Source organism: Notolepis coatsorum (genome assembly GCF_963971535.1).
Source record: "Notolepis coatsorum genome assembly, chromosome: 14".
In the NCBI taxonomy this organism is placed as follows: Eukaryota; Metazoa; Chordata; class Actinopteri; order Aulopiformes; family Paralepididae; genus Notolepis; species Notolepis coatsorum.
The window spans coordinates 67,014,032-67,039,031 of NC_140178.1; the positions used below are offsets into that span (position 1 = coordinate 67,014,032).

Sequence of the window (25,000 nt, forward strand, 5' to 3'; positions counted from 1 at the left end):
TTCCCTCCACTCTCCTCCTTCCCTCTCCCTCCACTCTCCTCCTTCCCTCCACTCTCCTCCTATCTCCACTCTCCTCCTATCCTCCACTCTCCTCCTATCCTCCACTCTCATCTCCCTCTCTCTCCTCCTTCCCTCCACTCTCCTCTCCTCCTTCCCTCCACTCTCCTCCTATCCTCCACTCTCATCCTCCACTCTCCTCTCCTCCTTCCCTCCACTCTCCTCTCCTCCTTCCCTCCACTCTCCTCCTATCCTCCACTCTCCTCCTATCCTTCACTCTCTAGCGAGGGTGGCGGAGAGGAGGAGCCTTGCTAAGCTCCAGGCCATCAGGGAAAACCCCTCCACCCACTATACACAGACTTGGCTGACAGGAGGAGCATGTTCAGTGCTAGGCTCACACTACCCAAATGCAGCACTGAACGGCACAGGAAGTCCTTCATTCCAACAGCCATCAGACTATACAAATACATCACTGTGCCTCACTATGAGCACAGAGTGGCAGTTACCATCTTCCTGGACTTAGTTCGAAACAGCACTGTGCAATACTACACCTACTGTAGACCTCAGTATATTTTTTACTGTATTTATTTACTGTATATTTTATTCCATTTTTATTCTATTTTACTCTACTCTTATCCTAGGCAACTTGATTTTATTCGTTTTATTATTCTAATTCGTGACCTGTTCTGTCTAAATGTTTAAATGTTGAGCGATTTGCAGTGTCAAATTTCCACGGGATAATAAAAGTATTTCTATTCTATTCTATTCTATTCTCTCCTCCTATCCTCCACTCTCCTCCTATCCTCCACTCTCCTCCTTCCCTCTCCTCCTATCCTCCACTCTCCTCCTTCCCTCTCCTCCTTCCTCTCCTCCTTCCCTCTCTTGCTCTTGCAGGAGGAAGCTTAACGGTAGACAGCACACGTTGGTCCGTGCGAGCAGCATGTGTGAGAGTCTTATCCGTAAGATTCGAGAACCTCGATGTTCGATTTGGAAACTCGCCAGGCAGGATGGCGGCTCCCAGCCGGTGTCGGTGGTCTTGTTTTCCTCTCGCCTGTGGTCTACGGATGATTTGTGTCGGAAACGTTGAGGTTTTGGGATCCTGACGGGAGGGGAAACATTGTCCCCGTGCCTGCGGGTAGCCGGACGCCCGGGTGACGAAATCATTGTTGGGAGCGTCCTAGCTGTCCCTGGTGGCGTCTCAAAACCACAAGCCCCAAACAGCCTGCCCAGGCCCTCCTCCACTCCAGCGCTTCACAGCTGCTTCCCCCACAAGGTGAGGAGGAGCCTCGCTGGATCCCATCAGACTCTGCCATGCTCATCCCAGCAACACCTTTTGAAAGACTGTTATTTTGGCGCCCTCTCTCCCTCCATTTGTCATTGGAATTTAAAACGAAAGCCCCCATTTTGTCTTCAATCTCCCATGTGATCTACATCCCTCTCATAACTAGACTGCATTTTCTGCAGCCAAATGGCTTCGCAAGCTGCTCTTTGAGGGACGCTGAGTGAGGTTGTACAGGCCATTCCAGATACCCTGTAATGGATCCTATAATGGTTCACCCCAGGAAATGACTTGTTTTCCCTTCGTACTAATACTAGCCTTAACAGCGGTTCAGAGATGGAGATTGGCCAGTAACATGTGCCACACTCACCAGATAAATCATCACCAAAAGCTGTGGCATCAGCATAATTCTCCCATCTGGTCACTACAGAGTACATGGTTCAGATTAGCTTTACTGTTAGCCATAAACTTGAGCCATTAGCTTTATCTACCAATAGAGGCTAATTGAACTCATCTGGTTTCTAAGACTATCAGCAGGCCAGATCATGCAAACAGTTTCTTTTATCAATGTGGCCTATTATCTTAGCCTCTGTTCACCCCCCCTAACCCCGCTCACCCCCAGCAGCAACCCTCCTCTCGCTCTCCTCCAACCTCCTCCCCTCTTCATTAATTCCGCATTTGAACCTCAGTTTCTTTTCTTTTTTTTCAGAATAAATAAAATCCCCCCCCACCCGCTATCCATGCCATTCCTAGCGAAATGAGAAGCACATTTGGGTTGCGTTCCAGGGGTGACAGGCGGTTCTGTTTAGATGCTCTTTAATTCCAGGCTTGGCTCTTGAAGCTGAGCTGCTGTCGAACCCCAACCCCCCCCCCCCACCTCACAAACCCCACCCCCCGCCACCACAGAAGCCCCCGCCTCCACCACCACCTCCACCACCACCTCCTCCTCTCAGCTCCTCTGCAGCTGGCTTCCAGCATGCAGCCCTGGAAAACCTCTGGGCGTATGTGGCCCTGCATGGGCCCGGACAATTACCAATCTAATCATCTCTCTCCATCCTTCCCTCCATCCTTCCCTCCCTCCATAACTTCATCGGAATCCTTCTCACCGTTCCTCCTGATCTCTTCTTTCTTTGATTCGACATTCTCTCTCCTGGTTTTCTCGTCTCTCAATTTCTCTTCTCAGACTCTCGTCTCCCCTGGTTTGCGGTTGGAAAGTACACGCCTTCTTTCTTCGTACACGCCCGCCTTCTACCTTCTCCGCCTGGACCAGTAGACCCATGTTTACATGACCTTTCACCCTTCGTTTACCATGCGTCTACCCACCGAGCCAGACTGTGTTCACCCGTTCCCATAAACATTCCACCACAGCGATGTCCTGCTGAGAGATGGAGGAGAGGAGTAGAATGAAACCAGGAAACGGAGGACTAAGGATGTGTCTATTGGAGGAATTACACTGCTGTTTGTTTTCATATCTCATAATCTTCCGAACGGCACATGAAATGGACTACATGTGTGCGTGCCACAGTTTTATTGCTGGGAAACCATATAAAACCAAACCAAATTCCACATCTCTCTCTTGCTTTCTATCTCACTCACTCACTCTCACTCTCTCTCTCCTTCGGCCATCTGCTGGCACGAGCCCCTGGCACGGGAGAGGTCGGCTCGGCACTGTGTGTCAGCCGTACGACATGAAAGGAGCTGGTGGCACACACCACATACAGATCTCATAACACAGTATAGTATTACTACCTGAGACAAGGATGGATGGATGGCTGGAGGTAGGGATGGGGGGGGGAAAGAGAGAGGTGAGAAGTGAGGAAGCATACGGCCTCTATAACTCAAGCCAGAGGCGCCAGGCTCCAAAAACAAAGTGGCGGTGTGTTTTCTCTACGCTCCTTTTTCTCTCTCCCCCTCCTCTTCCTCCTCCTCCTCCTCCTCCTCCTTGTCCTCTCTTTTTTCTCTCTATCACCACAGATATCTTGCTTCAGCTTGCAGGCATTGGTTAACACACAGCCACATCAGAGAAGCCAAGCGAAGCTCAGGAATAATCAAGATCACGCGAGTCTTCAGACGACCTCGGAGAGAAAACAACGGGCTGTTTTTCAATGCACGTGCACACACACACACGCACACACACATACATGCATACTCACTCATGCATATGAAGCACTGTTGCTAGATTTTACAGCGCAGTCAGCGTTTCGCCGTGTTCATTGGATCACCTAGTCATATGTACTTAATTTCTAACGTTGGAGGCTGTTATTCACTGTTGCTGGTGCGTAGCAGCAGGAAGCCTGTGTGGTAAGCTCATTGTCATTAAGTCTATGTGTGATGAAGAACTTTGCTACCTGGCAGTGTGTGAATGTACTGAGAATGTAATGATTATTCTGGAGCCACCTTATGACCCCCTGCAGCCCATCTAAAGACCCCTAATTGAGGAGGGAGCGGGGGAGAGGAGGAGAGGGAGATGGGAGGGGGAGAGCGAGAGGAGAGAGGTTGCTGGAGGGTCAGCAGGACTGTGGGTGGAATGGCTGTTTGGATTAGAAGATGGAAAATGGAGAGGGGGGGGGGGGAGAGACAGAGACAGAGGGACAGTCATTTGAATGAAACAGTGAGAAGTGCAGAGGAAATGCCTCTTCGCAGCCACACAACCTTAACACGTTGTCCCAGAGAGAGAGAGAGAGAGAGAGAGAGAGAGAGAGAGAGAGAGAGAGAGAGAGAGAGAGAGAGAGAGAGAGAGAGAGAGAGAGAGAGAGAGAGAGAGAGAGAGAGAGAGAGAGAGAGAGAATATTTACTCAGCAGTAATTTTGTGTGGAATTTTTGGTTGATAATTATTGTAGAACGGTGTCCCTCTGAGTCACAATGGGGGCCATTGAGTGGTGGAGCTCTTAGAGTGTCAGGCTTGGCTCCCTGCCAGGGGCCCAGGTCTGTCTTAATGCTAGGGGGAAGAAAAGAGGGACTGTTTTATGGAAGGAAAAGGAGAGAAACAGACGTACGCACACACACACAATCTCTCTCTCTCCCTCTGTCATACCTTAGTCATACATATGAGCACTCACATACACATGGGGGTAACAAACAAACAAACAGTAACACACCCGTACGTATGTGTTCATTTCAGTCTCTGGGAAATATCCTAATCTGACATCATCTATTTATCCTGTACTATTTGTGTTTTTTTTAATACCTGGAACTACTCACTCGTTGGACATGTGCTACCATTTCAGCCCCGACCACTGGCAGATGAGAGTGAGGTCAATAGAAGGGAATTTAAATCGATACAACAGAGGGGTAAAACGATGTATTGATGCCTGGTAGGTGTATTATCAGTGTATGCTAGGGGAATCATCCTAGCAGAAACATCTGTTGAGGGTGGGTTCACCCTGACTCACATAAGATGACCAACACTTGATGCTGACTGCAAGAATGAGCTCGGAATCAGATGTACAAAAGTACGTCCAGGCGCTTATACGGTCAGTGGAGGGGTTGGAGGGTTAATGGAAAATAGAAACATGAGATAGAGAGGAGGGGGTAGAGAGGAGGGGGGGGGGGAGGAGGAGGGGGAGGGGGAGAAGTGGTCCAGGACTGTTGACCTGCAGGGGGTGCATTGTTTCTCCGCTTGGTCGACTGGGATGTTTCCTCTGACTGTGCAAATTGAAATAATGGGGCCTGCATGACGGCAGTGAAGCTGCTTTATGTGTTGTGATGGTAGTGTGTTGTAGGCCCCGCGCAACAGCTCCCAGCTGTATCCCGCTGTGTGTGTGTGTGTGTGTGTGTGTGTGTGTGTGTGTGTGCGCGCGCCCACGCGCGTGTGTGAATCTGTGGAACATAATTTTTTTTTTCTGAATAAATTCAATTGTCCCTTGTATTGGAAAGGGCTGTTTTTGGTGGGTGTGGCAATATCTTTGATGAACTATTCCTTTCCCTGATTGGCTACCCCACACACAAAAGTACCTTTTACATACCGGGCAGTACATTAGTTTAGCACTAATCTTTTTCAGATAACAACCATGGCCAAACAACAAGGAGTACCTATGTCATTATAGGCAAAACCCATTTTACATAATATGGGACCTTTAAAATTACTGTTAAGGTAAGGGTTAAGCTTAGGGTTATGGGGGCAAGGGAATGAATAATCGATGGAAGGGCCTCAGAAGTGTAGTAATACAAGAATGTGTACATACTGTGTGTGTGTATGTGTGTATGTGTGTGCACGTGCCTGCTGCACACAAGCGCCTGCCAAGATCCTACCTATAAAACACATGGGTGTTCAGCTGGTGTTGTTTTGTTGTTAACTCACAAGCCTCTGGCTGGCGACTCACACAGTGTTCCAACCCTCCCTTCATACCTTCATACCTGTTTTCAATCACATCCTTCTCTCCATTCTGCCTACAGCTTTTGTTACTGAGGAAGAATTACAGGTCTCTCTCTCTCTCCACTGACCTGTCAATCAGATGTTCTCCTCAGAACCATGAAAAAACAAAAAACACAACAGTCTGTACTTTGACTTTTTTTCCCATTCATATTCATTTATTTTACATGATAATGTCATCACTTTTCTGACAGCTTCTACAAATAAGTTCACAGACAATGAGAAAGACAACGATAGAAGACGTTTATAACAAAAGAGCTTCCCAAAATAAACAGAGAAAAATATAACAATCGCATTGAAAATATGCTGTGATATATCTTCAATGTACCCTTTATTCTACGGCCAAGTATTCCAGTTAGATTGTTTGGTTATTGTGGTGTGTGTGTGTGGTTTTTTTTAAGACATTTTCTTACAAAACTTTTGGCCATTGACAAAAATGCTCATCTTGTGCAATGAAAATACTGTAGGAAGACTAAGTATGTGTTTTCTTGTGTGTATATCTTCTGTGTGTTTGTGTGATGGTTGAGTTGTTAGGGGGGGTGTTACTGTTTGTACTCCTAGGCATGAGGACATAGCGAGAGGGGGGGGGGGGGGGGTCGTGATGGTAACTTGATGTCTGTTGCTCCCCACAAGACGGAACATGCTCTTGCATTATCACTGATGCTGACTGAGATGCACACACATACACACACACACACACACACACACACACACACACACACACACACACACACACACACACACACACACACACACACACACACACACACACACACACACACACATACACATATATCTCCAGCCATGGCAGGTAAGCATCAGACCCATTAATGGTTACTTTGAGTCCTTCTTCTCTCCTCGTTCACAGATTTGGATCTCAACAACAACGGCGTATGTCTCCACGACAGACTTCCTGTGTTGGTCTCATTGTCCTTGTCTCCAACAGAGAACATAGCAAAGCGATGAATTCCACCGCATGCAACGTCTGGACTTTTCATAGTCTGCTTGGGTGCAAGTGAGCAAGACGGGAACCCTCTTAGCCAGGGAGAATTTAATGGTGCACAGCAATATGCAGAGGGAGCTAATTTTACCCGAGGGAAACGCCATACACTACCACTATCTTCTTCACTTCGTCGTGAGCAAGGCAGACTATAATGTTCTATGGGAACTGTGGTCGAGGGATATAGCAGAGTTTCTGCTTGCAGGGAATATAAACAATAAATAAGGTCCTTGAAGTCCTCATTTTCCTCTCTGTTATGGTATAAGTCATGTGAGTGTGTGGTTAAGGCAAGCTCCAAAGTAGGTTGAAGCTCACTGCATTGCTGAAACAGAGAGGAGTTTCAGCCAACTGGTCTACTTCCCTTTGTAACTTGTGTAATCTTGCCTACCCTCACTCTTTGTGAGAGGTGGGGGTGGGGGTGGGGTGGTCGGGGGTGAGAACTGGAGAGTGGGGGGATTGAGACTTCTGAGTCTGGCCAGACTTATAGCTACTTAGACTGTCTGACATTCTGAGGGCAAAGCCCTTTGATTGACTTCACTGGTACAAACCCGAGTTTTAATCTTCAAATATTTTAATCTGCAGTTTTGTCTATCTAAGTCACAAAAGAGGTGGGGGTGTGTAAAGGTTGGTAACAGTCACATAGTTAGACATGGAAAATAACGAGACACAAGTATAAAAAAAATAAAAATATGTACAAACAACACAAAGAAATGCCTATTTCAAAAGAGCACTAGAGTCAAATAAAGCACTACAAGCGTCGGCTGATAGTGTTCTCTTCATTTGGTGACTTGGATGTCATTCACAGAAAGCACCACTCCCATTGGGCTAGTGCTGAGGTGCTACGAGATAGCAAAATACATAATGCTGATAGTGTTTAGTTCAGTCATTACAATGGGGGAAATATCAGCCAAGCCCCATTTCAGTGCACACCCCTCTTTGAACAGATAAGAGGGGCATGAGGTCATCTTGACCCTTAGCTCTAGCCAATGATGCTGTGCCACCTGTCTCAGCTGCACTTGACCTTTGACCTGCTGCTGATAGCAGACGAGCCGAGAGGTTGCCAGTCCAGCTATGTGTTTGAAGAAACATTAAAAGAACGAGATGCAACATTTGTAAATGGAGTAAAGGCACCGATAGTGGTCCAGAAGAAAGAAGTCTGATAGGATCCTTTTGAACACATTTTAATGTCCGTTCAGACGATGCATGAGAATTGAGATAAATATGTGCTTGGTTTCTCCCATTACTGGCATGACTGGTTTTTAGTCTCTCTACTATCACCAGCAACGGTAGCTGGTGTCTTTAGTTCAGAGTAGTGTGAGTGACACTGAGGCAGGTGTCAGAAGTAGGACGGCTTGTGAGAAGACATGTTGTGCTCCTGGAGGAGTAACACTTCATACTCCAGATTGCCGTTCTGAACAGCGGGTTCGGGGATCATGAGTTCTGGCTGTTTTTGAGGCAGTGCCCCGTTGTCTAAGCCAGACTTAACCCCCTCCAGTTCCAGCTGAGAGGGCTCACGGTCTAGGTCCATGTGGCCCTTGGCCCGCTTCCTGCGGAGGTAGCACACCACCCCCACGGCGGCCGCTATCAGCACCAGGAGTAGCAGGATGGCCAGGGCCGGCACCAGCATGGTGGTCAGTGTCTTGTGTTCTATCGATGCCCCTGTGACGCTGTGCTGCTGAGCGACCGTGTGAGCCTCTGTGCACGAGCTGTCTGTGCCACTAGGGGCGCCCAGTGGACTGGCACACACGGTATAGTTGGAGTTGGGCTTCAGGCCTCGGAGTGTGTATTCCGGGTAGGAGGCGGGCACACTGAGCTGCATGGGCCGTCGGTCAGGCCCGGAGAGGTTGCGGTAGGTGAGGCGAATTCCACGGATGTAGGGCCGCAACTCGATATAGCGATGGAGATCCAGTAGGATGGAGGTGGAGGTCACATGAAGTGAGGTGATGTCTGGGGCATCTGCTGTGACAGTTGCCATGGAGACGTCATCTTTTGGCAGCGAGAGCGGGTTGCGGTGGCGAATTTCGCAGTAACTCCCAGAGGTACCACGGGGGCAGGTGCATTCCACTTGGCCCCGCTGGTCGAGCCGGCAGGTACCCCCATTCAGGCAGGTGTTGGAAGGGCAGAAGTGCTGGTCCACCTCTGGGTCCATACTGCTGCTACTGGGAGAGGGGGGGACCGGCGGCAGGGGAGAGTCATCTTCTGTATCTGCAGGGCTGTCGCTGGGCTGTGGGGCTGGCATAGCCCTGGTGGTGCTGGTCAAGGTGGTGACAGGAGCAGGCCTGGTGGTGCTGGTCTTCACTGTGCTGGTGGTGACTGTGGTTGTGGTAGGGCAACCAAACTGCCTGTGCTCCAACCTCTCCAGGACCCTGCCAGCGTTGATGGGTGGGAAGTGGCAGCGGGTCTCCTCGGTCCTCTCCAGGTTGATGCCTTGAGCTCTCAACCAACCAGGGAGCCAGGCAAGTGTGCACAGGCAGTTGAAGGGGTTCTCTGCCATTGTCAGCTTTTTAACGTGGGGGAAGAGTTGTGCAAATCCCTCAGGGAGGCCCTGGAGGCTGAGGCTGCTGATGTCCAACTCCTGCAGCTCCCCAAGGTTCAGAAGATCCTCTAGCTTCAGGGGACCCATGGGGTTTCCGGCCAGACTGAGGTGGATCAGCCCCCGGGTCTCCCTCAGCGCTGGGGGGAAGGTCTCCAGCTGGTTCCCTGAGATGTCCAGCTCATGGAGGTTCCCCAGGCTGGCCATCAGCTCCTCGTCCAGGTTGGTTAGACCCACCCCGGCCAGCTTCAGGGACTCCAGGTTTGGGGTCTGGAGATCTGACAGACCCAGGGTGGGGAGGACATTGAAGCGGAGGTCCAGCAGTAACAGCCTTGGCATGGAGAGAGCAGGCAGGAGTGTCAGTTGGTTTCCCTGCAGTTTGAGCTCCAGCAGCTGCTCCAACCCATTGAAGGCTGCAGGGTGGATGGTCTTGATATGGTTACTATAGAGATAGAGACGCTCTAGCAGGGGCATGCCCTGGAAACACTCCTCCGAGATGTGGGTGATCTGGTTGGACGACAAGTCCAGGTTTCTCAAGGAGGTCAAAGGTTCAAAGACCCTATTGGGAAGCTCGGTCAGCTTGTTCTGACTCAGGTCCAGCATCTCCAGGCTCTGTAGACCATCAAAGTCCTCTGTGGTCAAGCCCTCGATGCCATTGGCGAAGAGGTAGAGGTTCTTGGTCTCTGGAGGTACTCCCTGGGGTATAGTGGAGGAACGTCGCTGGAAACACAAGATGGATTCTGGGGTGGAACAAGTGCAGTCCCTTGGACAGTCGCTGGACAGGATGCCATCGGGCAGGAGTAGGAGGAGAAAGAGGGGCATCAACGAAGTGAGAAGGACCTTCATGTTGCAGACGCCTTCTCTCTCCCTGCTTCAGCCTGAAAGAAGAGAACAAGAAGGATATTGTCAATGACCGATGTAAACACAAACAAAGTTCTCACCATCATGTACAGCACTGCACACTCTGGTTTCAGGGGTGCAGTTAACTGTTCTAACCGTATTTACGACGGACTCCAGAGCCTGTAACAGACATTGTTTTCTGTTCGTCTCACCATAAGTAATGTGAAGTAACAGGCAGATAAAGAGTACACTGCACATGTTTCTGTAGGAAAAGCCTCACACACACAAGTCTTTCGTAACAACGTCACCATAAACAGCGGCCTCATTTCTCCACTTTCATATAACCATACCATGTCATTCGCCGTGTGTGTGTGGAGCACGTGGCCACGCATCTGTGGATGATTTACTTTGCGGTGTTCTAAACTTGGCGAGAAGCTACGCTGATAGCCTGGAGCTAGCTCCCCTGACCGTAGGCTTGTTATAAATACCAGAGACTTTCTGTGTTGTCATTATACGCACAAGAGATGGCCGGCACTGCTGCTGCTGCTGCTCACTAAACACATGTCTGAAATTCCGTAGAAGCAAAATGGGGCTGACATACGTAGGGCTGAGTATAGACGGTTAGTTGATGTTATTAAAAAGAAATCCCGGAAAATGCACAAAAAACACATCACAACCATAATGATATACCATAAAGTTGTTCTGCGTGATCATATTCATTTGCAGAAGGAAAATAATACTCAATTTTACAGATTCCAGCACCTCAACTAAGTCTCATACGAGGTGAGCAGTGGAATTTCCTCTAGTTTCGATTAATAAAAATACTATTAAAAAGGGCAGTGGACTAATAAGATAAGATGATCCTTTATTAATCCCCTTGGGGAAATTCAGGTGTCAAAGCAGCATGGGGGGGTACAGAGCTTCACAGTCTGATAATATACTATAAGATACAATATAAAAAGTACAAAATACAAGGTAAGTAGGAGCGGCTACGTGGTGCAGTGGGCAAGGCGCTCACCACGGATACTGGAGGCTGGGCTCAAACAGATCATCTCCCTGTTCGAGCCCAGCGCTCCACATTGCTTTCAATTTAGCTGGTCGTCCGCACTAATACACATTGGCAGTATTACGGGGAGGGAAACTGATGGGTGGGGATCGGGCGTTGTGGACAGCGACTCCTACAAGTCGGTTGGTGCGCCTGCGCAGTAGAATCAGGAAGCGACGGGGGCGGGGCCCCCTCCAAAGCCCAGACCCCGTGACGCTGAAAGATCGAGCCGCGCAGGTGGAAAGATGCGACTGCTGTTACCTCGAGTATCGGAGGGTATGTATGACTTAGTCCACATTGCAGCCGGCTTGTGGGAGGCAAGAAACAGCGTTCAAAGACAGGGGAGGGTTGAATTGAATCGATACGAAAATTGGGATGGGAGAAAAATAGAAAATGGGAGAAAAAGTGGATAAAAAAAAAATACAAGGTAAGTAGGTAGCAACAACAGTAGCAGCAGTGGTGGCACCAAAAGTAGCAACAGCAGTAAAGTGAGTGGTGCAGTATGTACAGTATTAATAATATGAAAACTATGAGCTGTGTGGACATATTAACAGTGTAGTATTATACTAGCAGACTAGACTAGCAGGGTCTTCCGGCAAGGAGAGTACACCCCGGGAATACACAAAGGAACTGAAGGGAGGAGAGCGATGGGGGAATCTTTCCTCTACTTTACACCCAGATTTCACCTGAGCCCTGGCCTCTTAACACTTTAATCGCCGAAGACGCTGTTCAGCGTCTTTCCCCGCCATGCTCATTCTGCCGAAGACGCTGGACAGCGTCTTTGATATCAATATTTCAAAAATCTGATCGAAATCATATTTCTCCCCCGGAGACATGAGATGTACTGTTGAGCCCCTCTCAACTCTACAACGGTTCAAGAGCGCCATCTGGTGGCCGATCGGCGGATCTCCCAGGGCAGAAACAGGAAGTGGAAGCTGGTGCTCATTTCAATTCGGTCCGATCACTCGCTAATAGTCCCAGGACTCGAGCTGATCACAACGGATAGTGATCCGTTACCAATAACTCGATAAACAACATGATTTGGACGTATATACTATTATACAACCTGGAAATGGATCGGATATTTTGACATCCCATAATAGAAATAATTCTGTTCCACGCTCATCTCCCAACGCTACGAGGAAGCTACGGTGAGTTTCAGCGTTATTTGTTAACGTCTTCGATACTAACTGCTCTAATGATCATATCACCCACACTAGATGAATGATATAACGTTGCCCACGGAATTATAAACGACCCCCCCCCCATCCGGTCAACATCAGATCATACGTAGTAACTCCTAGAAGCACGTACAGTTGACATTTTTTATCTCGCACAGATTCCTACCAAACTGTATTTGATCATCAATATAATGCATTTAGGGCTATAAATCAAGTTCTGGAGAAAGCTGCAGAAAACGATAAAAACATACTTATACTTTAGACCGTATTTTAGTATGAATATGTGAATGAAAAAGTATAACGTTGCTACACCCTGAACAATAGATATAGGACGTTGAATGGGCCATAGTAATGTCAATTTAGCAATACAATTTTAAAAGTTATAGCCCTGCAAAGAAGGGGAACTTCTCCATGTTAAATAGGGCTGGCGAGGGATGGTAAATTATGAATTTAACCCCGGCGATCAAAGTGTTAATGGCCAAAACAAACACCTGGGAGCGGTTCTACACACAACTTGAAAGGGATGAAAACGAGGGAGGAGGGCCGACAGAGGAGTGAGGAATGAAGGGGGATAAAGGAGAAACAAGACGCTGGAGTGAGTCAGCGGAGCAGTTTATCATCCTCCACTATCGACACGGCCTTGAGAGAGGATAGGGAGTGTCTTATCTTTTTTTTTTTGTCTTTCTATCTTCTCTTCTCCCCTCTCCTCTTCTCTCATCTTCTCTTCTCTCCTCCCCCCTTTCTCTCCCTGTCTCTCTCTTTCTCTTCTCCTTCTGTATATATCTGTTTCTCTTTGTCTACCCCCCTCTCACTCTCTCTCTCAATCTTGATCTCTCACCCTCTCTGTTTCACCTTCTCTCAGTCTACCTCCCCCTTCTCTCTCTCATTCTGTCTACCTCCCTCTCTTGAGGCTATACAACACAGTGTTGGGTGATGTACTGTATGTATATATGGTGTGCATGTGTGTGGGGGGGGTTAATATCTGAAGTTCACGTTGAGGTTAAATCACCTTTATTACCCTGTATGTACCCTCACTATGGGGATTGTGGAGACTATTTTCCTGCCTTTCAACCTGAGACACATGATGTTTATCTACTTATCTATTGATTGATTATAAAAAAGAAAAGTATACAGTATCTCCCCCTCTCCTCCTCCCTTTGCCTTTGTTTTCTCTGTGGTTTAAACATATAGGAGGAGGCATATGTGTAGCTGTGCGCGAGTGGAACCTTTTGACACCTTTATTTAGGTTGGTTTGAAGACTTGAGGGAGTTTACCTACGGGCCATAAATGGTACTTTTGTGTTTGCTGTCGAGACCCAGAGTGCTAGTACTACCTGTATGGGAGAGAGTTGAAGCCAACAAACTGTTTTTACAGTTTCACTCTGTAGTTCACGTGGAGTATCCTGGGAGGTAAGCGGACACAGGACTGCAGTCTTTTACTCCAAATATGTTCATTTCTTAACTTCCTTCTGTGTCTCCTTCATACTAGTAGCCTTGTTCTTTTCCCCTGGCAGATTACAGAAGTAGTTTAAATATATTTTCCCTTCAGTAGATTCGTCTCAACCCTGAGGTGTATAGTATAATCAGTGGGTTTGGTCTCGGTTAGACAACTGTCATTTTCTATGCATTTTGCTTCCATGCTGAATGAGTTATTTCCTTAAACTATAAGCATATCTCTGGTAAGCAGCACTAAGCATTTAAAGAGGTCCTTCTGCACGATTGGACGTGGGAAATAGAATTGTACAAATTTGTTAATTAGATCGGCGGCGTCAATTAATCGGAAAGAACATAATGATTTGTTTGTTTAAGGGAAGCAACAGTTGTGATTGGATGATCAAGAAAAGAGGGTGGGGCCAATTCCTTCAGACAGTCCTAGTGTACTACGTTGTCCCCCCTCACCCCTCTGTCCCTCTGCCAAGCACTGCCTCACCTGTGCACCATGTGCCCGTGCTCTACTTATTGACCCGCCTGATTGATTCAGTTCGTCTGGCTGCTTCTGCATTGCGCTCAACTGTTCATAAAATGTATGAGCTGAAGGAATCTGTATGTTCTGTTTATTTAATAAAAAATAAAAATATATATATTTACTTCACAGAACTCTTGAGAAATAACGACATTGTCTGCATTTCGTTGCCCGAGGCCCTTGATCTGATGTTTTTCTTTTCCTTTTTAGCAATGAACAAACATCATCATCATTATCTCAGTCCTTCTCCTCTTTCTTCTCTCACTCCCTTTTATTAGCTCATAGTACAGTGATTAGTAGCTCCCAATGATAGCACTGAAACACAGGAAGGCGAGCCTGTATTCCAAAGAAAACAGAAACAAATGTTGTTTTGTTTCATTTATGTACCAGTAGCCATGTGACCCTGTGCACTCGATAACAGTGGCTCTCTGCAGAAGAAAAACCCTCCATGTATCATCTACTGTACCAACCAGTTGCTACAACAGCAGCAGAAGCTGCCGCTATCTCTCTCTCTCTCACTCAACATTTTCTTAGCAGTGCCTCAAATGTCAGTAAGTTGGCGAGGGGATGAAGGCTTTGTGAAGTAGGAAGAGCTGCACGTATCAGATCGTCACGGCTATGCCATTTATTTCCCCCTCTTTCAGCATTACCTGTCTTTCTGCTCTTTCCCTTGAAATAGCAGCCCTCTTGGAAGTGATGTTTTCTCCCCCCTCCGTTCTTACGTCGTATTGAATGAAAGCGAATCAAGGAAAATAGCCTGGAGTGGATCCTGCCTCTCAACACATCCTTATTATTATTATCCAAATCATTATTTGAAACCGGGCAGAATAGAAGTCAAGTGACCCAATTCGAACCCTCTGGTTCGGTCAAAATGAAAACAGCCAGCGGCTAACTAGTCGGCAACAGCCAGCACAGTCACCTGCTCTCAGGGCAGAGACAACGCCTAACCTTTGCCAGCCACGCAGAAAAGTTGGACGCCACTCGGCATCGAGAACTGTAATTGTTTATGGAAAATGTTGTAGAGACAAGGGAGATAACATCTGGTGCTGGTGGTGGTGTGCCGTGTGCTCCGGCTGACTGGGCAGTGGAGGTGAGGGGTTGCAGTTATCCCATAGTTTGCACACAGCGCCTGGGGGAATTTGTTCAAAAAGGGCTAATAATTACATGCAACAGGGAGTAACGGATTTCTTTTGGGTCACGCTTAGTTGGCTGGGGAGCCGTCCAAGATAAGGGGATATTATTGGTTCCTGTGGAGTTTAGAATAGTAAAAGGCTCTTAATGGAGAATTGATTAGAAGACTTCTAGGAGTCCTATAGCTTTAGTCATGAGTTCAATGGAGGGTCAGGGAAATACTATTCATTGGAAGAAGAAAAGAAAAAAGAAAGCTGGAAGAGAGTGGCTGCGTTACAGGAAATGATGGAGTGGTGGAGATGGAAGAGAGGAGCGAGGGAGACGGAGAGAAGGAGAGCCGTGCTGCGTGTGTGTACAGAATCTGGGAAAACAAAGGGATTTGGGAAGATAAACAAGGGATGAAGGAGAAAGAGAGCAACATCTGGAGTGTAAGCAGACGTTCTACTGTGTCTCTCGGAGTATGGGCTTCTGGATGTGGTTTTCAAAGCAGGGTTTGTGTGTGTGTGTGTGTGTTTGCATATATATGTGTGCATAATGTATAAGCAAGGAATGAGAGCGTGTGTGTGTGTGTGTGCGTGCGCATAGCTTTATGCTTTATATGCACTGCATCCACTTTACTGGGTGTGAAAGTCAGATACGGTGTGTGTCTGAAGTTGTACAAACACCCCTTTTCCGCAGTAAAGGGAAACTTGACTATGGATATATCTGAGCCCGGAGATGGATCTATAGGGGGCCGGTGCCAAAATACACACAACATCAAGGCGGCCGTGTCATAAGATGGCAGGATGGATTGAGGAGAGGGAGAAAGGCGGAGGAGGACATGAAAGAGAAGGTTCTAAACATTGCGGAGCGAGCTGTGCGGATAAAGTCGAGAGAGTATTTTCCCTAGAAACCCCGGTCCTCTACCGGCATTCTACCGTAGCTCCCCGGGGTGCTGTGTTTATTTGACCGAGCCTCATTCCGAAGCCGGCGCTCATCTTGATAACTCAAGACGCAGAGAGTGTGGGTGTACAGAGAGAGAGAGAGAGAGAGAGAGAGAGAGAGAGAGAGAGTGGGAGTTCCAGATCCCAGATAAAACCTCCCTCCTCTCCTTGCTTGATAGTTCAGATTCTCCCGTTTTATTTACAGCATTTAAAAAAAAATATTAAGAATTTTTGCAAGAGTCCATCGTCAATACAGTAAGGATCCGGTCATATCTCTCCAACAGGAAACAGTTCATCACCATCAACAACTCCAGATCCCCCCTAACCCAGTCAACCAAGGAGTACCTCAAGGCTCTGTCCTTGGCCCCCTCCTTTTCATCATCTACATGCTTCCCCTTGGCCAGATCATCCACGACATGGCCTCAACTTTCACTGCTACGCTGATGGCACTCAGCTCTATCTCTACACCAAACCCTCCACACAGCTCCCTCCCCAGTCCCTGTTGAACTGCCTGCACAACCTCAAAACCTGCGACCACTTGTCCCTCCCCATGGACATCCGCAATGTAAATTCTGTTGTCCAGTTCAAAAACCTGCTGAGGACCAATCGCTTCACCCAGGCCTATGGTCTCAGATGCTCCCGAGTATCCCGTTCATCCTGTTTTGTTCTATTTAGTTTTGTTCTGTTTTTCTTCTGTTCTGTTCTGTTCTTTTTTGTATTTTGTTTCTTAGTTTAGGTCATCGTTATCCTCTCCCCTCCCCCTTTTAGTGTAAAGTGCCTTGGGTACAGCGCTATATACATTTGTTTTTAATTATTAATATTATTATTATCCACAGTGTCCTGGGGCTGTTGAGTTGACTCCAGAGACTGTGTGGCCCCTCTCGCTCTGGGGCCACACAGTGGCTACAGGCTCATCATCCTGCACAGGGTGGAATGCAGATGTTGAGCGTCTAAATCTTTTTTAAATCTCCATCCCCAAAGAAGTATTTTAAGCTTATATGTTGAATCTTAAAATCTTAAATCTGACTTAATGAAAAACAATTATTGTCTACTTGCGCTCCACTCGAGTTGGCACCGTTAGACAAACAACACTACTTACTCTTGACCGCCAGAGGTGTACCCCTTGCTGGCTTTGTTGTACACAATTTGTAAGTCGCTTTCAATAAAAGTGTCGGCTAAATGTAAATGAGATTTTAAGGCTCAATACAAGATTAAAGTACTTCTTAAGATGGAGAATTTTTTTTGCAGTGTGACCCTCACCCCCTCCTATCTCTCTCTCTCTCTCTCTCTCTCTCTCTCTCTCTCTCTCTCCTTGTCTACCTCCTTTCTTGAGTTGCAATTTCCTTTTCTCTCGCTTGTTGAGACATTCCTGAGACAGGCAGCAGCTGAGTTTGAAAAGGGGGGAGCCGGCTGTCTTATTGGCCCTAGTGTTTTCAGAGATTAACAAGAAGCCTTCCAGGCCTTCTAAACAGACCCAGGACTGGATGAGTGATTGTACAGCGGGATGATTGATTGTTAAAGCTCCATCGATATGGATGGGACTAAGACACGTTTTGTTCCCAGAATCATTATGCAACGATCGTTTTAACATCTGTTTTCTTCATACTTGGGTTTGAATTTGAGCGTACTATTGCTAAGAAAAAGTCTGCTGGCTGATGAATATGTGGTATTGCCCGAGGGCTAGGAGCAGTGAGGAGAAAGTATTTGAAAAAGAGCATGGGAACAGGTTTTTTTTGCAGTGCAAGAAAAACATGCAGTGAGGACCCTGAAAAGAAAAAGAAACGGAAGAGGAACTAGTGAAAGAAAGAAAGAAAGAAAGAACTTCGTGTCCCGCTCACTTTTCCCCCTTTTTTCTCTTTTCAAGACAAGGGAGAGAAAGGAAAACATACTGTAAGTGAGGGAACAGGGGAGAGAAAAGAGGTTCTGTCAGCAGGAGCAGAGAGGTGGAGAGAGGTGCATAAGGCCTGGCTTTGGGCAGCAGGGGGGTGGAGAAAGGTGCATAAGGCTTTGGGCAGCAGGGGGGTGGAGAGGTGCATAAGGCTTTGGGCAGCAGGGGGGTGGAGAGGTGCATAAGGCTTTGGGCAGCAGGGGGGTGGAGAGGTGCATAAGGCTTTGGGCAGCAGGGGGGTGGAGAGGTGCATAAGGCTTTGGGCAGCAGGGGGGTGGAGAGGTGCATAAGGCTTTGGGCAGCAGAGGGGTGGAGAGGTGCATAAGGCTTTGGGCAGCAGGGGGGTGGAGAGGTGCATAAGGCTTTGGGCAGCAGGGGGGTGGAGAGGTGCATAAGGCTTTGGGCAGCAGGGGGGTGGAGAGGTGCATAAGGCTTTGGGCAGCAGGGGGGTGGAGAGGTGCATAAGGCTTTGGGCAGCAGGGGGGTGGAGAGGTGCATAAGAGGTCGATGAGGCCTGGCTTTGGGCAGCAGAGGGTCAGGAGTGGAGAGAGGTTGATGAGGCCTGGCTTTGGGCAGCAGGGGGTCAGGAGTGGAGAGAGGTCGATGAGGCCTGGCTTTGGGAGAGCGAAGTGGGCTTCAGCAATTAAATGAAGCCCCACAGGCCCAACGTCAAGAACCCTTATCTTCAGAGCGGAAGGCCAATACTGAGGGGCATGGAGGCAAGGTAGAGGAGCTGATGGGTGTGTGTGTCTGATGGGAGGAGGGGGGGGGGGGGCGGGGGGGGGGGTCACAGTGCACTTGCATAATCAAACAGTCCGGAGACTGTAATGGGGGCAGTGCACCAGGTACTGGTCAGGGGATAACACACACACACACACACACACACACACACACACACTCCTATTAAAGAGGCCCCTTCTCTCTTAAGGGACCTTATCTTTCTTCTAAAGGAACAATGCTGGCGGTATTAGTGTACGATGTACTGCGCCACAGGTCCAGGGGGTTCAGCTCAGTGGAGCCCTCTACTACAGGCCTGTCTAGATTTACTACAGTAGCGCTGGGAACAAATATGCAAAGGTCACCTTGGTAAACACCAGGGCCCCCCAGGGTGGAGGGCCAAACCCCCACCAACACACACACCACCTCCGCCTCCACTCATGGTCCCCATCATCCATGCTGTCCTTATGAGTACAAACAGGCTCCCGCCCACCAACACCCCACCCCACCCCACGCTCCGCCCCTCTCCACTGTCAGCACCCTCCTCCCCACAGCTGGACCCTGTTATCCTCAATCCAGCGGGGTCATCCCTCAACATGACAGGGAGGTCCCATAAAGTCCGGCCCGCCGAGGGGCTATGAGAGGAGGATTGGGGAGTAGAAAGGAGGGCTATGTACAAAGCTAGTAGATGGAGAGAGAAAAAGAGATGTCTTGAGCAGGAACAGTAGAGTGATGAGTGATTATGTGTACAGAGACGGCGGAAGCATGTAAAGCAAACTATGTACTTGTAAATGTCAGCTATGCTAACCTCAGTGATTGGGTGCGCTATGTCTAATGCTATGTGGAATATGCTCATTTGTTTTTGGCATGTGCTTAACTATCTGTAATGTTATGCTCCATTGTCAGTGATACCTGTTAGACTAGCCGTGTCAGATATGCATCCAGAATATGGCTGGATTGAGGGAGGAGGAGTGTTTTGGAGATGAGGATGAAAGAGAGCCATGCTATACTCTTCTGTGCCTCAAATATCATGGCAAAATACAACACAATGCGGTGTGGTTTCCATTATAAGTTAGCGTGACCCTTGGCTAAGTCGTTGGACTAAACCTATCCTGACATACAAGCTAGTTAAACAGGCTTCATGTTAATGTAGACAGAGGAGACGGGGACAGGGGCGATAGTTTTACTGTGTCTGTCAGTGACGATGCTCATCTGGAAGCCACAACATCATCGCTATGCTTTGTAGTGGTATAACAGGGGGCACTGGGCCGTAGCATTTTAATACAGCGCTGCAGAAACTAAACTCTTGGCTCGGTTTCAGCCAGACCACAAGAAAAGGCCCGATCCCTGGCCACATTGTGGATCAATTCTACACACACTGATGGATGTCAAAGGGTTGTTGTCCTAATTAACACAAACGACCACTTATTAGGCAGGTTCCTGTTGGCCTACATCCTGCCTCCTCGTTAGGGAATGGATTTCACTTTCCTTTCTTCACCCCTCTCTCTCTCTCCCCCTCTCTCTCTCTCTCTCTCTCTCTTCTCTCTCTCTCTCTCCCTCTCTCTCTCTCTCTCTCTCTCTCTCTCTCTCTGTTCTCGTGCAGGCCTAAAATTACTTGCAAAGCTGCTTATTATCGGAGTGAAAAAGCGGGCCCCTTTTTGTCTCAGGATTTATGGTTTTGACCCGGCCTGCCCATAAGGACAGTGTGAAGGCAGTACCATTAGAGGCTGCAGCCGGGGACAACATGAAAGGAGCTTAATGTACAGTCTAACAGTGAATTGGGGGGAACAAGGGGAACACTAATTCTTAAGTTCTTAAAAATGAGGCAGAGTTACTGCGCCTCAGGAGGGATACAGAGACCATTCTAGGTCTGATGGAGCGATTCAAGTCATATAGTCTCTCACATCAGTCACATCTTGCACAAAAGGAACATTTTGTATGACCTAATAAACCCATTAAACTCATCGTTCCAGTCTCTCCAGGAAGTATTGAAGTTTCCTGGGTAAGAACACTTTCATGCAACGTGAGAACGCGGTAGTAGAGCTCGACAACAAGGAACTAAAGTCTACCAGTCACTCCTCGGCCCTTCAGTCAGTAATGCATCTGATCAGATAACATCAGTCAGAGGGACGACAAACCCCAGGGACCAACAAGGCGTAGAAGGGGGGGGTCAGAGGTCAGCCTCAGATTAGTGTTTCCACCGCTGCTCAATGTTCTGTGTCCTCTGTTGTAACTTTGGCCTCAGACAATACAGATAACATAGCCTGTTTGACACAGGCACACACCCAGCTTTGGTTACAAACACACACACACACACACACACACACACACACACACACACACACGCATGAAGACACAAACACACACATGATACACCTGAGCCTAAGAGGTCTCTGCCGCCACAACAGGTGCTTTCTCCACTCCTTCAGGGCAATGCGAAACCCAAAACCCTTTGGAGTGTGTCTTGAGTAAGCGACGTGACCTGCGCATAAAGCTCCGGCCTCGGCCCCAGCTGCCTGCACACAGCGCCGCCCCGGGGCCAAAGCCCAGGAGAAGGGGAACGGAAGCAGGCGGAACGTGGGCGGCCAGGCAGCCCCACCGCCAGACCCTGGGTTCCCTGGAACAGCAGGAGCAGATGTCTGCAATGCAGCGCTGGCCACAGCACCTCCTCTGAGCTTTAAAGCATGGAGGTCAGGCACGACTCACGGCCCAAAAGGAAACATGGACCATTTCCTCTCGCTTTATTGCCGGAGGTTATGACTGATTGTGCGGTGGATGCTACACTTGATTTCTTTTACACACAGTGGACTGACAAGATGCACGTGTGCAAGCAGACGCACAAGTCCTGGATACAGTCCCACACCTTGCACAAACAGACAGACAAACACACTCTCTCTCCCTCTCTCTCTCTCACACACACGCGCACACACACAGTACCCTCTTGACCCATTGTATGGGTGATGTCCAGGCATTGACACACGTCTCTCACCAGTGGACCCAGCCCAGTGACCTAGAGAGACTGATAGAATCAACCAGGTCATAGCCACCCCAGCCAGAGACACAATGCATGGCTCTGTCACACTGTCGCCCAAACACACACTATAGACACACACCCCCTAGGATTTCCTCCAAAGAGATTGTCCCAGTACAGCACGAGAAGCACACAGACAGACACAATGGCCTTCAAACAGGCCTTTGACAGGGTAGACTTGAGTCCACTTTCTGTCACCTCATTCATTATTATAATTGTTTGATCCTCAATTTCCAGCCCCAAACTCCATGTAATTCAAGCCTTGTATTGATCCTGAAAACTAACTGCAGTGCTTCTCTTTAGTACACACAGGTCAAACAGGGACACGGCTGGCAGACTATAGCTAGCTGTCCCAGAAGCCTCTCTGTCAATGACCCCATCCAGGGTGACCCCACTAGCCGGGTCATTGTATCTTTGACCTGCCTGGCATCCGTCACAGGCCAAGTGACATAAAAAGACAAACAGATGTAGATCTCTCTCTCCTCCTCCTCATCCTCCTCGTCCTCCCTCTCCTCCTCTCTATCCCTCCTTCCCCCTGTGAACGGATGGCCCATCAGAGTGGCCCAGCTCCCAGGGAAGGCACCACAGTGTTGGGCTAACCCCGAACTCTCCAGTCGGGTCGTAAAACAGACATTAGTCCAGCGGTGGAGGGAGTGCAGAGCGGGCCCCTGTAGTCCTGCTTTGGGACAGCGGGAGGCCACAGATGCTGCTCTGTCCAGCTGGGAGTCCAGAAACGAAGGAGGAGAGAAGAGGCCAACAGCTGATAGCAAACATACCCAGTGACGTCAATTCACAGGGTCAATGATGAGGAAAGGACGGTTTCTGTTTGCAAAAAAAGAAATGCTATCTCCAGAATTGTTATTTTTATTTATTTTTTCTTCTGTAAGGGATAATTTGCTCAGAGAGATTGTTCATAGATCAGTGTACTGGAGGTTTGCTCTACGTGTCGCGTGTTTGTGGTTGGAGGAGGCTGGATGGACCAGTTCTGTCAAAGAGCCAACTGTGACGTGCACACACTCCAAGACTCTACTAACATGACAAGCGTCACGTCAGCGTGTCGCCTGGAAGAAGAGACGCCATGATTTATCATACTGTATGATTCATTAGATATTTGACTCTTGACAGGACGCGCGAGACTCGTACCGTTTACTACCCTGTGAGGCAATGAAGAACAATAGATAGTCAGAGTCGGTCCGTCTGGCGTCATGGTTTGTTCTATGCGTCACAGACGAGACGAGAGTCGCCGTGTCGGCGCTACAGTTAAATGTTGACATTCTGCTTTACCTTCGCCCTGCTTTGCAAGAGTGCAACGTTCAGAGTGCAGTTCAACAAGAACGGGAGTGTGTGTGAGTCAGGCAGTAGGCATGCCTGACGTACTGGGCAAATAACGTCGCACGCAGTCACTGAGGGTAAATAAGCCAAGGATAGGTCGTCTCTCTCTGGCTGTGTCTGTCCGTTGGGGGTTGGGAAGAATAGCAATAGTAATAGGAATAGTGTTCCATAGCTTTGGTGCATAATTTGCAATGGCTGCATCCCCGATTTCCTTTTGGCTATGGTTGGGAAGCTTCGAATAAACTAGTCATGTTCCCTTTAGTGCTTTGTATATAAGGGGGAGGACCTTAAAATAAATTCTAAATGTTACCGGTAGCCAGTGCAGAGTAGCCAACACTGGACTGATGTGATCTCTCCTCTTGGTTCTAGTTAATAGCCTAGCTGCAGAGCTTTGAATGAGTCTTTGTGTCTTTATGTGGGAGGCCAATAAGGAGTGCATTGCAGTAGTCAAGTCAGCTTGAGGCATGGCATAAAGGCATGGATACGTTTTTCAGCATCCTTTTGATTTATAAATGGTCATACTTTAGCTATGTTTCTAATGTGTGACTTAAAGCTTAGATCTGAGTCTATGATAATACCAAGACTTGTAACTTCAGGTTTAATCCAAGGAGTACGTTGCCCCATATTGCACAGCAGGCCTCATTTAATTTTAGGAAGTTGTTGGTCATCCATTTGTTTATTGCTAAGAGACAGACATAAATTGAGTTAATAGCTGTAGGTGGTTCGGCAGAGATGTACAATTGTGTGTCGTCTGTGTACCTATGGAAACATACATTGTGTTCTAATGATGTCCCCAAGTGCCAGCAATAATAGTGGGAATAATAGTGGACCGAGGCAGCTCCCTTGTGGAACTCCAAAGTAGGTGTCATGTTTCTCAGAAGCATGATCTCCAAGCCTGACGTAATAGTTTTTCTCCCTTTGATATAGTATGTTCTGATTATGTTCTAGTGAGTGGGGCATGTGTGACATTTTATGACTGACATCACACAAATGTCTGCAACCCCCCTCTTTATCCCCTCAGTCTTCCTCTCTTCTCTCTCCTCCTTCTCTCCTTTTCTCTCCTCTCCTCGCATACACACCCACACATGTGGCTGGTGGGAGTATGGGCTGGTGGGATGGTAGGTAGGATGGTAGGAATTCAGTGAAGGCATGTCTCCCCCACCTGCCATAACAGCTCTGTGTGTGTGTGTGTGCGAGTGTGAGAGACACAGGTCTAGCCCTGTGGGCCCTTACTGTAACTACATAGTTGTCAGAGTGTTCATTGGGCTTATAGCACTGTCACAGCTAATATATGGGCTCACAGAGGCTCACTAATGCTGACACTTCCTTAACACACATATACAGTGGATAGTGGATAGTAGTATAGACATAGTAGCATAGTACATACAAAGACATTAATAAGGTTAGACAGTACACACAGACAGCAAACAAGTAAACGGCTTCCTTGTAGTTGTATATTTTTCCCACACGAGTATTGGTGGCATAGCACTATGTTTAGGCTGGCCTGTCTGCGGATGTATGAAGCTGTGTGAGGCTGAGGGCACCCTGTAGCACATGTGACTGCACCTGGTCATGGCTACACACATAGCTCTCCCTTCATCTCTCTCTCTCTCTCTCTCTCTCTCTCTCTTCAACCACCTTAAATCTGTGGTAGTTATCACCAGGGAGACATCAGATGTAAAAGAAAGGGAGCGCTGAAAGAGTTAAAGGATTAAAGAGGAGTTGCACGCACTCACACACACACACACACACACACACACACACACACA

The 25,000-nt window shown here is 48.0% G+C and overlaps 2 protein-coding genes across 2 annotated transcripts in view; one reads left to right on the top strand and one right to left on the bottom strand.

Moving 5' to 3' along the window:
- coro7 (coronin 7) overlaps positions 1–25,000 on the top strand; it is a 301,330-nt gene that overhangs the window by 167,374 nt on the left and 108,956 nt on the right.
- vasnb (vasorin b) overlaps positions 5,779–25,000 on the bottom strand; it is a 28,836-nt gene continuing 9,614 nt past the window's right edge. Inside the window, exon 3 of the mRNA XM_084329481.1 lies at positions 5,779–10,059. Coding sequence (XP_084185607.1) covers positions 7,985–10,027 — 2,043 coding nt within the window. The 5' untranslated portion in view covers positions 10,028–10,059 and the 3' untranslated portion in view covers positions 5,779–7,984. The remainder of the gene's footprint in view (positions 10,060–25,000) is intronic.